Genomic DNA, 15,000 nt, shown 5'->3' with positions numbered 1-15,000 from the left:
ACAAGTATATGTATCTAAGATCGGGCACATTGTCGTGGTGAGTGGTGGTGAGTGAGTTTGCTTGTTAAACTAGTGGTTCAGTCTTGTTTACTCGTTAATTTCATTTCATGACACGTTGACATAAGTTTCAAATTATGTTTTTCAATAATTATTCCTTTCTTTCAAATGCAATACTGTAGTCAATTTGTTGGCCAGAAAATAGTGGTTATAATGCTTAAGTTAGAAGTCATTTGTTTGCCTGATCTCAAACCACAGAATCACAGCCATGCATAATTATGTAATTACCAGTAGCTCTGAGCTGGTTAAGATTAATTAATGTTAAAAAAGTAATTAATGTTAAAAATTAATGTTTTGATGGTGGATGAAAACCAAAGCACCTGGAGATAAATGCTCCCAGTCAGATTAAGATGGACTCAAACTCCGCCCACACATACAAACTTCGTGGTCACAGCCTGAGGACATTTTTCAGTTTGCTTTGAACTACCTGACAACCAAATGCCTCAGTCTTCATTATGATGTACTAGATACATGTAAGATAGGCCAAAACAAGTCTGTGATGATTGGAAAGAGAGCGGCTTTTCATAATGTTAATAATTGCATGAATAGGAAACTGACAAAACAGTCATTTCAAAACTCCTACAATTAAAATTTGCAACACTAATCTTGCAATGCCTCTCGGGGCTATCGCGCAATTAATCTTGAGATTGCATGCCTGAGTTCACCCGAATAAAAAATGCTATGCCTTGCGGATTGGGTTCTGAGGTACACTTGGCATTTCTTCGCGCTGTCGAGTTAGTCTTTGGATTGCCGTCGGACACCGAGCGCCACCAAACGAATGCTTGGCTAATTACATGGCAGCTGAAAAACCATAATACTTGTTTCTTTGAGTTGTGGCAGATTTGTGTAGCAACAGATTTTCCTCTGGATTTTCCTGTTGTTTTCACGGTAAGTATCATTATGAATCGACTTAGATTATATTATTGAAAGTTGTCAGAGCTTTCAAACGGTGTCGTTCTCTGGTTTGAGAAACTGCCTGTTATGTCAATGGCTACCATCACCATCGACTACTACAAGGCGTTTGGTCTTACAAAATCTCCCCTCTTTGGGGCTTCCTGCAGTGATCAGGTCTCCTCCTACTCGCACATTTCCCTTCTCATTGAGAACGACTAGTAATAAAGTCTACATAATTATATGCATGTACCTACCTTTAGAATTTCCATTCCACTTACACACTTTGGCTTCCTTGTTAAAAATTCATTATCCTAAAGAGAATATTTATGAAGACAATAAAACTGGAAAAATTTTCAAGTGTCGTGTTGACAGCAAGCTGTTGAGCAAATGAGAACTCCACCTTTAATTAACTGCATGCTTACTTTTCATGCTCAAATGCAAGAAAAAGGTTGAAATAAGAAGATATAATATTATTCATTGCAATGAAGTGTGTGACAAAGAAAAAGTTCGATTCACCTTGTAAACATTGATACAAGAAAACAGCATACAAAAAAAAGTAGACAACACAAAGAGCTCATCAAATACCTCAGGTGTTGAGTGGTGCTTGTTAAACTGAGACACAGAAAACTCTCGAATGTAGTCGCCCATTTCTTCTTTTCTTTCAATTGCTTTCTTGACCAGCCACTAGGAAAAATACAAGGTTTGAAATAGCATTAACCCATTGACTCCTGGGGCTGCCCCATTGAAGAGTAAAATCGTCTGGCGTTAGACAGAGTAAAATAGAGTAAAGTATGGCTGGTTTAAGCCGGTCTAGGGGTGAAAGGGTTAAGCCCTACGAAGACGGCCACTTGGAGATTTTACACTGTCTAACGTCAGGTGATTTTGCTCATCAATAGGAACCCCCTAAGGGCCAAAGGATTACAACTGTAGCATCATTTATGTCTACACAAACATTCCCTGCTAGCAGAAGTTTCTTTTCTTTTTGTGTTTGCTGGACTGAAGAGTATAGACCCTACGCAAAAATGGCTGCTTTGAATTACTCTTTTGTTCATATTCAAAATAGCCCAACTAACCTCGTTTTTGAGACAAGAATTCTAAAGAATTTGTCATCCCGAACGAGGTTAGTTTAGCTATTTTGAATATGAACAAAAGAATAATTTAAAGGCAGCCATTTTTGCATAGGGTCTATGGGAAAAGAGACCTCTGCTATGGGTCGCAACTCACTTTGATCCAACCGCTGTCCATGAACCTTGGATGGCATGCTTCAAACCGCATGCCCCATGACATGTTTGCTGGCTGTGACTCCAGCCCGCTGTGTCCTGCGCATTCCTTTATAATAGTACATTGTAATTCCGCTGTTGTTACGTGAGCATACACAACATGAAGTATCACGTGAGGATTCGGTTGCTACCGGTAAGTTTGTTTGTTGTTTTATTTGTTTGAGCAGGTTGAAGTTATATGGCAGCTATTCAGCTGATGTGGACCTGCTAATTACCCACCCACCCATATACACACAGAGGACAGCCACAACACCGGGAATTTCATCCCCTACTCTTCTTGATTAGTGTGTGGGTTCTTTAACGTCCCACAGGGAACTAATGAACCTGGAAGTTATTTGTGAGACGTGACCTCCAGCTTATCGTCCTTATCCGAAAAGGAAACTTCTGTTAGCGGGGAAAATCAAACACTATGGTCCTTTAAAAACTGAACTCCTGTATAAAAATACACTATACGTGCTGGAATTAGTAGTGGCAACACCAGTCTTCTAAAATCTCACACAGCTTTAATAAATTTTGTATGTAACATATAATGTAGTAGGCTTGACTTTGGCCATTTAAAACCAAAACAATGTGTACGCTATCGTTCAAATACAATTCCACGTTTCATTTGGCATTATAATTATTTTAGACCGCTAGGCAAGTGTGCAAGACTGACATTGTTCCCACAAAATTGGAGGGAGGGGAGGGGGGTCCCTTTTATGAACTTGAGGCTGTGGGGGTATCATTAGAGCATTCACGGTATTTGTTCGGCCCTGAAATAATGATGATGATGATGATAATGATGATGACGAGGATGATGATCAGTACTGCTGGTCATCTGCTTCTATAGCACTTCATGTTAGCACTTTAGTGTTAACGTTAACTTTCTTCTACCTAAGAGAAATTCCCCAATACTAGCTTATGCAACATGGAAGTCATTCAGGATTAAACCCACATCACATTTGGTTGGAGGCAACGAGAAAGGCCAAAAATTACCTGTACCACTGGGAAAATATTGATGAAATCCAAGCCTTGAATTTGATGCGGCTCCAAGCGATGAGGACATTTCATGCGGGGAAGAACTGCAACGATCTTCTCTGTCAAAGCTCTAAGAAAAAAAAAATAATTACATGTACTTCCTAAATGTAGTTTATTACTGGGGTACAAAATATGAAAGTTACTCCAAGCAGACCAGTTGACTCATTTGGTTGAGAATCAGACTGCATGTGGTTACTTTCAAACTTTACCACAAGCACCGCAGAGGTCAGTGGCAAAAATGTATCTTGATAGCTACACTTATCGGATGAACAAAAGCAGCCTTCACAACTGCCATCCATTCCAAATTATTGAGATACAGTTACTGTATTGAAACACATTGTACACATATATCTCAAAGTCCTTTTGTAATCTCACATCTTTTGTCCGATGGTGGAATTTTCTTGGAATAATAAGTCAACATCAATGTCAAAGTCACAAACTGAAATACACCACGTCATACCACCAACAACCTAGAAGACAAAAACACAAATCATTGTCTTAAACAAAGTTTCTTAAGAAACTACATTGTAACCTTCACGCCATCTGTGCATTACAGATGGCCCTGCAAGAATTCCTCAACACAAGCTAGAAATTGTATCTTTCATGCTCAGTATGATTTTCTTCCAATTTCCGGAGTTCAAAAAGTATTTTTAATTTGTAATTTGTTTTAAATTCGTAATTCATAGTTAGTGTTTTCGGTTTGTTTGTAATTTAGCTTAGTTAGCGAGGACCTTCGAAAATCCAAGCATCTTTTGTTCAGGACCGAGTCAGAACCCCGGGGAATGGGTCTATTCCTGACGTGACGTCACAATCTACTTTGCATGCATGTTTACAAAGAGTTAATGCAATGTAAATCAGTTTGTGACGTCACATCAGGAATAGACCCACTCCCTTTCTGACTAGGTCGCGAACAAAAGATCGATGCTTGGATTTTCGTAACTTTCGAAGCCTATAAAATGGCAGAATTTGTTAGAAAAAGGAAAAATTTGCCGCAATGCGTTTCGAACAGGTGCAAAGATTCATTTTAGTGAAAAATTAAACATTTTGGGGTTAGGGGCACTTTAAAAAACAGGCCCCCATCGCCCTGAACTATCAGACAGTGGAAAAAATTGAAAAGGGCAAGGGATTTGGGGGAGGACACCAAAATAAACTCGCATGAACCATGCTGGAGGACAGAACTCCTAACGTTCATGCTGGTAGAACAAATACCACAAGTATGATGTATAAAACTACCATGCATATGCCTACAAACCAACCACTGACCACGAGCAAAATGATCTTTGTTGTTAATTCCTTTAAATTGCATTTAAATGGATAAAAACAACCACGTCAGCTACATGTATGCTGTGATCCTTTCAATTTAAGTTACCGGTAGTTAGGCACAACATAGTCAAAATAGCTAGTGGTTAGTGCACTTGACTTTCACTGAATTGATCTACGCAGGCAGTAGTACTATACTCCTCTGGAAGAAGGTTTGCTCTCAACCACCTTCACACCTTATCGAATGGTGACAATCCCTTTATCCTTGCCCTGAAATATCCTGCCGCAAGTAGGAGTTCAATGGTTTCAGCCATCTTGACATTTTGCTCCTCATCTTCACGGGTTTCAATCTGTGCAAAAAAACAAAGTGAGTTTGCCACTGAAGAGATCTTAATAAAAACAGCCTAAGAAACTTTGAAGTTGAAAGAAATGTTTATATCTCATCGAGTCCTTTCATGGGAACACAAGTATCCAAAAAAAAGTGACCCTTTTCGCAACTGCGTGGCTTCATATCTCAGTTGGTAAAGCATTGTACTGTCATCGCAGAGGTCATGGGTTCGAATGCTGTTGAAGCAACCTGAATTATTCAGCTGCCTGTAAGTGACAATGTTTAAATTGTTCAGCTTTTAAGTGCGAGGAACATTTCTCTCTTTGGACTTTGAAGTTCTTGTGCATTTTCAATGGAATCAAGGTACATGATATGATATTTTTGGAGTCCAAATAAATATCATTTTCATTTCCAAGGAGTGACTAAGCAAATTAATTATCAGTATTAATTGTGACTGAGGGAAGGGGTGAACTGATATGTGGCATCAAGTGTCCCAGAAATTTATAACCGAGACTGTAGAGTTACTGATAAAATTGTGGCCCTAGGTGCACAGCTTTTATCCCCCTTCCTCTGTCAATGCTCTGTTTTACGCATATTCAAAGCTATAGGTATACAAATCAGAGGAAAGTCGGAAACAGATGTTGATCAAATGAAACCGGGGATCATGCACCAAACTGGCGACCTCCGGCTCAGAAGGCCACACACTAACCGACTAAACTACATCTGTGTCTAAGAGGTTTAACCCATTGACTTCTGAACCCTCTCGGGACCGGCATGTACTAAAACCCGAAACACCGAAACGAAACCATCGGAACGAAACCACCGAAACCACCGGAACCGCCGAAACCATCGAGACACCGGAATGAAACCAGTGAAACCACAGAAACATGGAAACGAAACCACCGGAACCACCAAAAAAGCTATAAAAACTTAAACAAAACGATCGACACAGCCTCAATCGCACCACCATTATTGAATTCCGGGCGGATTGTCATGAATAATAATTTCTCGAATAGTTTCCTCTGATTTTCCTGCTTCAGTTGTTCCTTTACCACAATCTTTGCAGTTTCCCAAATGCAAAAAGAATGAAATCAAAAGATTCTTTTTTTTCCCTCTTAACAACTCAAACTACTTCACACAATGTAAGCGTTTCCCCATGAGCACACAGCGGCCACAAACAACGGCACATCCGGTCACTGAAGGCTTGCAGATTCCATAGAAATTTGAGGCGAGTGGCGTGAAAACGACGTCCCAAACAGTGCAAAGACCAAGGCAAAAAACAGAAAGTACGAGGGGATAAAGTTATGACGTAAGAATGTTAAGACATTTTTAAACATTTACATTTCGAGGTGTTTTGTTCAGATTGTTAAGCTGTTCCGGTGGTTTCGTTGGTTTTGTTTCGGTGGTTCCGGTGGTTTCGTTTCGGTGTTTCGGGTTTTAGTACATGCCCTCGGGACCCCGCCCCCCTCTCCCACATACAAGTAAAATCATCTGGTGTTAGTCCAAATAAAATCTATCAAGTTTCACTTCTACAGTATGAGTTAACTGGATACACCCATTGATGACTGAGCCCCCCCCCCCCCCCCCATGGATGAGTAAAATTGTCTGGCATTAGACAGAGGAAAACGTAACAAGTTTCACTCCGAGGAGTCAATGGCCAGGAACAGTGTTTCAAGCTCCCAGGTTGTTTTTGGCTTGATCAAATACTTAGTAATTTGCATTTTTGCATCTCCACTTCTAGCTGCCCCCCCCCCCCCCCCCTTGCAAGTGTGCAAGTGTACTCCAGGTCCCCTGTCCCTAGGGGTGAGCAAAAACCTGCGATGTGTCTGGAAAAGAATAATGGAAGGAGGAAAAGACGAGTGGCAAAGATAAGGTGGCAAAAAGGAAACACTGAGCGCCAAGGAAAAAAAATTTGGATTTAAAGAAGTAAGATCTACTTTATGAAACGAATTTAATTAACAAGCAAGTACAAATTATTGATGTGGATATTCAAATGTCAGAATACAGATCAAACACGTTAGCGAAACGACCCTTTGGCAAAGTTTTATCAAGAAGCCATCAATGCAAGAGGAGTGAGATCGAACAGGCACGTAGACACCCACACGATGTGCAGGTCTCGATTATTCTAAAGCAAAAAGAAAAAAAACATCCGCTCACGTAGTTTTTGGGAGCTTCAAGGAAAACCAGTTTTTATTGTCTGATCTTCCGTCTCTTATTTGCATGAAAACAGTTTTGTTATTCCCCCACTGATAACCCACCGGAAATACCATTGAAACTGCTAAACAACAAGTACAACCAAACAGGAAGCGATTTCGGTTCTTTTTAAGTCAGAAGCGAAGTCATTTCGATACTAACCTTTCTTATCCTTCCCTCGGCATCTACCTCAGGCTGAGAGAACTTCTCGCTAAAGGTCTTTACGCCGGCAAATCTTGACGAATCTCGGGCGATGGCTGCCATTTTTAAAACTACATGAAACTCATGAGCCTGCAATCGACTAACAGTACCACGTGACGGGTCTACAAACCATCAAAATACACATCAAAATATCTGCGAGTTTGTTTGCTATTTGAAAGATTGGTTGGTTTTATCTTGAGGGAAATACCATTTTGACTTATGTGAGAGAGACCTAGTGTTCAACGCGCGTCAATGTCGAGAAAATTTCGGCCAACCTCTCTGGGTTCCCAGAGCGGTATATACAGCGTGCGAGGATCGGAGTTAGCTCGAACAGGCAAAACTACACCGAATCAAATCCGATGTGTAGTTGAACTTTTGGACGACTCGGAATTTGTCATCGACATTGATGTAAGTAAACAAGATTTTCTGTCAAGTATCTATAAGTTTGGGGCAGACTTTCGTTTCGAGAAGTTTGCAAACAGGAAAAGCCTTAGCTGATGTAAGCGCATAATGTAAGTTATCAATATAAATCTTGCTGAAACAGTTGTTTAGCGCTAGCGCTTTAAAAGGTATCTCTAATTTACTTGCTAAATAATCTTTTGTTAGGTTTTCTCTCAGCTTATTAACGGAAAAAATGGACCATATTGAGGAATCAGTGTAATAAAGTACTTTTTTTTTTTTAAATTCCTGTAATCTGGATTAGCCGACTTGACCGTTTGCTGCTGTTGATCTGGTTGAACACAAAGCGACAAAAGAATACGAGTTTGTTTATAATTCGTATTGATGTCGAATTCCTTGATAGTTTTAATTATCTCTCTTATCTCCAGTTAAGTAGATTTTTCGTAGCTGGCATCTTTTGTATTAGTCTGAAGATTGCCGTGAACTAACTTCGATGCAACGTTACACAATGCACTGTAACTGGGGAAAAACCGTAGAGAGCCCTTCAACCTCGAGTGGAAATTGAAGCAAACTAAACTGTTCCAAAATTGTAACGGAAACGTTTTCCACGCTGGTTCTAAAAATTTACTCATTATTTTTGCTCTAGAATGTCAAAATTCGAGAGGGGAGTAGCTTCCACACACCTCACCTCCGTTTATCTTTTCCAAAAACCTTGAAGATCAGAGGAAATGCGGGAATGTTTTGACAGTTAAGAATTTTGTCACGAAAAATTGCATAATTTTACACTTCTGATCTTCAACAAAGCCTCCAATTATATTATAAAATTTAAAAGGAGACTTTCTTTGGAAGGAAAATTGATTTTCGCTTCAATTACTTGACAAGTTTGCAGTTAAGCTTAATATAAGGAGTTTTGAGTTTTTCAGGCACGAAAGATTTTCGTATCATATTACAGATTTTTTTGACGTTGTTGCGCATTTTAATTGAAATTTCAATTTACCCTAAATGGTTTAATAATGTCTCCATTTGTTTCATCTCCAGATTACATCACTTCTCAATTTAGAAAATCTTTGTTAATTGGACAACATGCTGTCACTTTATTAATATTTTACATGTAAATTAAGGATTTTCTTCAAGGAGCTTTTTAAGCCCTTGAATGGCAAGCAACGTTTTTTAGGAAATTATGACAGTATGGTCAATATTTGTGGCATTGATAGCTTTTATCTTTTCACAGATTAAGACTGTCAATTTTGTAGATAAATTTCTATTAATTATTTGGCAAAATTTTGGTGTGGAAATAAGCTGTTCAACATAAATTATTTTCATTTTGTTATTTAACATCATTAAATTTTGAAACCAGCCACAATTTACACCACTAAATCTCAAATAAGAGGGAAGAATATTCATGAAAATACTCTTGCCAATATTATGGTTTGTTGAAATTTACTCAAGGTGATACCATCTCAGCCTTGAAATCCATGATTACAGCAGCCCAGAACTCTTTAAAAAATAGTAAAAACAAACAAGAAAAACAAAGCAAAAAAGTTTTTAAATAAACATAAATGCCAGTAGCCAGCCAAACTTCTCTTGAGGGAAAATATTGGAGTATAGTATATTGAAATATTTTTCCAGTTATTGTAACAGCAAGGGGCAGCTGACTTCCTTTGTGGTTCCTTCAGGCTGCATAAAATAATTTAAATGCATGCACATGCACCAGGATCTTCTGTGCTTTTGAAAATCAATGTGCCTTGTATAATTATTGCCACAGTATCATGGTATTTTGTATTCAACCCATTTACCCATAAAGCAGCTCCCATTGGCGAGTAAAAACTGTAAAATCTTACTCTTAGGAGGGAACGCTTTAGTGCTACTATGATAAAGAAAATCACTTCTGATCACTTTTTTTCTCTAGATCTATTTGTGTTTGTGTAACACCTGCCTGGCAAAATTTTGCTTAGATTGACTTCCAGTTGCATGTAAAATAATTAAAACAGGTGTCTATTTGAAATCAAGGAATAAGACTTGGGTCACTTAGTGTTTAAATAACATATGTTTTGAAATCCAAAGAAAAATAAGAATAATATTGATTTTTTGGTGACCGTAGCACTTTAAAACCCATTTACTCCCAGGGGTTCCCCATTGCCGAGTAAAATCGTCTGGCGTTAGACAGAGTAAAATACTAAGTCTGGCCGGTTTTGGCCGGTTTGGATGTCAATGTGTTAATTAATATGAATACAAGTGTTTTTTAGTGGACCAAGATGTTGTTATCCCATTCAACCTTAAAGTGGCCCTATTGTTGAGTAAAAATAATTTTTGGTGTTAGACAAATTAAAATCTATAAGCCTCACTCTTATGAGGAAATGGATGATGCAGTTTTTGTTTAAGTGTTGGCATTTTGGGCTTCATTCTTTTTGTCTTGGCAGTATTTTCCTTTATCCTTCCCTCCATCTTTCCACTGATTTTATCTGTGTGAACTGCGCACTCTCCCCCATACCTTGACAGCTGTAATGAAACATCCCTTTTTATGATTGATTCCTGAAGGTATCATGTATCTTTTGCGGACTATGTTAAATTAAAATTAATTAGGAATACACATATTAAATGAAAGGTGTTACAATTGAACCCACTGGGAACTCGGAAAAAATCCGAGCCCCAGATGGGATTCGAACCCACGACCCTCTGTGATCTAGTATGGATGCTCTAACCACTGAGCTACTGGAGACTCTATGGTGAGCAAGGGTGAAATGTGGGTATTTGACTCGAGCTGCATCACGCAGTCAAAAAGTCAAATTTCGACTGACAACATATCTCATAACTGCATCGTGCAGTCACATTGAGAGCATCATTGAACGATGCGGCCAACCAACCACCAAAGTGATCGTTCAGTGATTGCTCTCATTGTTACTGTGTGATGCAGTTATGAGATATGTTGTCAGGGTCGTGGGTTCGAATCCCATCTGGGGCTCGGATTTTTTCCGAGTTCCCAGTGGGTTCAATTGTAACACCTTTCATTTAATATGTGTTAAAACATTCTCTCACATTCACTCAATTATGAATATATGTAAGTTATTAATAATCATTAATTACTTATTAATTGCTGAATTAATACCCTTTCACCCCTAAACCGGCCTAAAGCAGCCATAATTAGTATTTTACTCTGTCTAACGCCAGAATATTTTACTCGTCAGTGGGGAACCCCCAAGAGTCAATGCATTAAACCTTCCAATTCCAAAGTGGTCTCCTGTTGACCAGTGAGAGAGAAAGTTAAAATATGGGCTTTGTGGGGCTTAACCGCTGTAGTTGTAATTATATCTTGTTTCTGTTTGTACCGTCAGTCAATAAAATCGTGTACATGTACCATAATTTATTGCATTGCAGAAGCAATCAAAGGGTGCAGTGTTGTTAGAGGCAGTCTTCAAGCATCTGGATCTTGTAGAGAAACACTTTTTTGGTCTGCAGTTTGTCGCAGACTCTCCTGATAATTTGGTTAGTTCTACTACATGCAACTCCTTTTTCCTTTTGGTTTTCCACAAAAGTAGTGCATAAATTACTTTTCAAATATTTTGATTTATTCTGCCACAGCAATGGCTTAATTCAGAGAAGCAGATAAGGAAACAGCTTAAACGTAAGTTGTATCCAGTGACTTAGATCCCAAACTTTCATAATACTACTCTGGGGCCCGGTTGATAATTTTTAAATTAGAAACACTTTGATTTTGATTGTTAGTTCAAGTAAACTTAGCTTTGAGGAAGGGATTGCAACCTCAAAGAGATTACAGTGCACTTGTAGGCTTTACAGATGTTGTTTGACTCATTTTGGCCAGTGCTGATTTATTGCTTACATGTTTTACATTTTAGCAACTTAAAGAATGTGCACTGAACTTCTCTATTTGTATAAAAGAAGTATTCTTGTTTTCTAAATTCTTAATGTTTGGTTTTACCTGTTTAGGTGGCCCACCTTATATATTTTATTTTAGAGTGAGATTCTTTGCGTCCGATCCTTCCAAACTTTCAGAAGACATCACAAGGTATCTGAAATTCATGTAATTTTTGTATTTGTTTTTATTTTAGTGATTAAAATTTTAGATGGAATTATTACAGATGCTCTGCGTATATCCCTATTAATTTTATTACTGTACATGTATGCAATTAACTAAATTATTATTAAATATAAATTTACTTGACTAGTATGAATATTCTGTGATATCATGCATTTAATTTAGTGATATTTGTTTTGTTACTTATTTGTTCAGTTGAAGAACCAATCGCATTTTTCACCATGTGCATGACACAAGAACTCTTACTGTAACACTTTCCAAAAAAAAGTGTTCTTTCCATGAATTCCCTGTTTACAGAACAATAATGATTTGGATAGGACATGTAAATCATACAATGTAAATCAGCTACAGTGTATTAGATGTTTTAGTGGCATAGTATTGCAAAGTACCTGATGTTTGACTAATGCTCTCTGTGTTTTGACTCACCTATATACAGCAAAACTGGTCTTGAAAACACTCTATGATACTATTATGCCAAAACATCTCAAAGTTATACTTGTTTTATATCTTAGATAGTACAGGTGCCATGACCAGGGGTTTCATTAAGTTTTAAAGTAGAAGGGAGCTTGTGATAGAGTTAGCGGGCAAACCCCTATAAAATTATATAGTCTGGCTTTTGATCTTGAGACCTCCTTCGAGTAAAGGAGGGATGGTACTGTACTCAGTGTAGACGGGTGCTATTACCCACGCAGGTCCTGGACTCAACTTTTTAAATGGGCCATTAATGCTACATGTACAACACAACCTCTGTAAGTTTGCCTGGTGGCATAGTGCTGAAGAAAATTGCATGAGAATTGAAAATCCCAGCTGCATGAGACCAGTCAGGATGGAAATGAAATACAAAACTAATTAGGCCAGCTGTGTGTCCCCTAGTGGGACAAAATGAAGCATTTATTATTTTAATAAATGTGACGGTAAAAGATGTACATGTACAATGTAGTTGAAGAATTTGAAAAGTTGCCTACAGCCTGTTTCCCCCTGCTTTAAATTTAGGTACCAGTTTTATCTACAAATCAAACGAGACCTCCTCACAGGAAGGTAGGGTTTTCAGATTAAAGTTTGATTTGTGTTTATTATCACATTTATTGTAATGAATCTCAAAGATACATTTGTACAAGTTAGAGAGATAATTAGCACTGCATTTATTGTGGTTCAAATTGTCCCTATCCCGGGGATTCAATAACTTTTGACGTAGACGCCTGGGCTAATCAATATAAGCAGCAGTCACTCTTGTCTTTTATAAGGGTTTGAGTGATAATCAAGGCGGAGTAGCCGGCGATCAGAGGAAAATTTCTAACAAACAGACAATGGTATACCTCTGGTGACTAGCATACGCGTATATTGAAACTTCTGCTATCAGGGGTTGGTTTAAGAGTTTTAAAACCAGACAAGTTCAATTTTTATTTTGTTTCAGATTATGAATTATGTTCAATGAAGAAAAATCTTGAAAACTTGAGAAATTTTAAACCAAGAAAAAATTTGGACCACAAGTAACAACATATACTGTACACCACTCCTACGTTTTTGTTTTCACAGATTACCATGTCTGTATGACACAGCAGCTGAATTAGCATCTTATGTGCTTCAAGGTAGGTGTCTGCCATCATCACGTCTGACCTATTAATACATGTAGCCTTGACCAATGATCCCTACACTTTTAATTCTAATCCTGATAAAGGTCGTCTAAAGCAGAGCTAACTAAAGGTAGCGAAATACTGTGCTACAATCTTGGATAAAACTCTTAAGAAAAATTCCAGCGCAAACGTCATTGGACATGCACTCAAAAACAAACTCTATTGGCCTCCCCCTCCCCATCCCCCATACCAATTTTGATAATGTGGTGAAAAATACTGTGCTATTCTTTAGCAGTTTCTAAACCAACACAGGAATCAAAGGAGGTTAGGGGGAGTATGGAGAAGATAAAATACATAATTTTACGTCCTTACACATGTCCTTACACATTATTGCAGGTGAATTGGGTGACTATGACCCAAGAGTTATGGTTGATACTTATGTATCAGAGTTCAGATTTGTTCCTGACCAGGTAAAGAGTGCATCTTATCAACATTTTTTGAAAGGATCTGTATCTGTCAGTAAGAGTGATAAATGCATACCACACGTTACAAATAAAAATAATTGATTTCAGGCCAAAATGATTTTAACCTGGGTTTATTTGCAATTTCTTGGTAAAATTTAACAAGAGCTCCCCTTATCGACTATCAGCCGACGTGTCACCAACAGTTTACCGACAGTCAGCCAACAGATTACAGGCAGAAGAAAAGCTCATTGAAGATTTGAAGGAGAAATTATTTTAATGACTGAGTTACCAGTACTTTATTTATCTTGTGCCCAGCTGCAGTCTCTTCGAAGATTCTGGGTGCAATCTCACTCGTGGATGTGACTTGGGGTCGTCATGCATTGCGTGATGGGCCAATCTGTATGCTACTAGTGGACCGGATCCCTACTAGAAAGTAAAATAATATACTTAGCATACAAAAGGCAAATAATTTGTAAACCTTTTTCTCTTTCAGTGAGTTGAAAAGCTGTCAGTAAATAACCTACAACTACCCGACATGTAACTGACAGTTCAAAGACTGACGGCCAGTAATTTGTCGCAAAAAATTAATTGTTTTCTTGAAACTGTTCACAGTTTAACATCAGACTGTAGGTCGATAGTCTTCCAACTGTTGGCCATTTGTCGGCTAACAGACGAGTCCTTTAGGTGAGCTCTCGTTCGATTTCTCCAATTTCGTTGTCTCTATTTATGATAACGAAAACCAGACACAAAGAAAATTACCCATGAGCCTATGTTAAAATCATTCCGACCTGAAATCAAATCTAACCTGTAACACATACAGTCGTACAGTTGTTTGGGGTACTTTCTCAAGGCTTCGTTTAGACAGTTTTCAATCAGTTACAGAAGTGAGAGATGCCCGCCTCCAAAACATGGCCTGGTCAGAACACAGGGGACAGTGCTTTGTCCTCTTTTTGAGCGACCAGTAGATTACATTTTGTATTTAATGCCCCACACAACACTACAGTACTACGTAAGGATTGACAGTGAGACGGGGCCTACATGTACATGTACAGCTCGTAGTCTTTATACGTACCTCTTCTTCTTCTTGTTCTTCTGAGAAGACTCAACATTTTAAACAATAATTACATGTATGATCTCTTTTTGATGGGTCAACCAGCCTTGTTTGAGAATATACATAGTTGTCAAAGAACTTTTGAGGACTTGTTTTTAATTGTATAACATCCTTTGGTCTCAGACTGCAGATTTTGAAGAAAGAGCAGCTGAATTTCACAAACATCAT

General features: G+C 38.2%; 2 protein-coding genes across 3 annotated transcripts in view; one reads left to right on the top strand and one right to left on the bottom strand.

Annotated features, from left to right (window-relative positions):
* Nucleotides 1–7,325, bottom strand: part of LOC138012954 (coiled-coil domain-containing protein 93-like) — a 31,207-nt gene extending 23,882 nt beyond the window's left edge. Inside the window, exons 1-6 of the mRNA XM_068859899.1 lie at nt 7,192–7,325; nt 4,745–4,858; nt 3,624–3,718; nt 3,207–3,318; nt 1,537–1,635; nt 1,206–1,262 (exon numbers count right to left, since the gene is read on the bottom strand). Coding sequence (XP_068716000.1) covers nt 1,206–1,262; nt 1,537–1,635; nt 3,207–3,318; nt 3,624–3,718; nt 4,745–4,858; nt 7,192–7,293 — 579 coding nt within the window. The 5' untranslated portion in view covers nt 7,294–7,325. The remainder of the gene's footprint in view (nt 1–1,205; nt 1,263–1,536; nt 1,636–3,206; nt 3,319–3,623; nt 3,719–4,744; nt 4,859–7,191) is intronic.
* Nucleotides 7,326–7,482: 157 nt separating this feature from the next.
* Nucleotides 7,483–15,000, top strand: part of LOC138012953 (tyrosine-protein phosphatase non-receptor type 4-like) — a 48,757-nt gene continuing 41,239 nt past the window's right edge. For both annotated transcript variants that reach the window (XM_068859898.1, XM_068859897.1), the window contains exons 1-8: nt 7,483–7,638; nt 11,005–11,112; nt 11,209–11,251; nt 11,575–11,653; nt 12,677–12,721; nt 13,220–13,272; nt 13,654–13,727; nt 14,956–15,000. The exon at nt 14,956–15,000 is cut by the window's right edge and continues 2 nt beyond it. In XM_068859898.1, coding sequence (XP_068715999.1) covers nt 7,483–7,638; nt 11,005–11,112; nt 11,209–11,251; nt 11,575–11,653; nt 12,677–12,721; nt 13,220–13,272; nt 13,654–13,727; nt 14,956–15,000 — 603 coding nt within the window. The remainder of the gene's footprint in view (nt 7,639–11,004; nt 11,113–11,208; nt 11,252–11,574; nt 11,654–12,676; nt 12,722–13,219; nt 13,273–13,653; nt 13,728–14,955) is intronic.

This window comes from Montipora foliosa, chromosome 8 (genome assembly GCF_036669935.1).
Source record: "Montipora foliosa isolate CH-2021 chromosome 8, ASM3666993v2, whole genome shotgun sequence".
NCBI classification, from domain to species: Eukaryota; Metazoa; Cnidaria; class Anthozoa; order Scleractinia; family Acroporidae; genus Montipora; species Montipora foliosa.
Note: the sequence above shows the minus strand (reverse complement) of the source record. Positions and strands in the feature narration are given on the sequence as shown.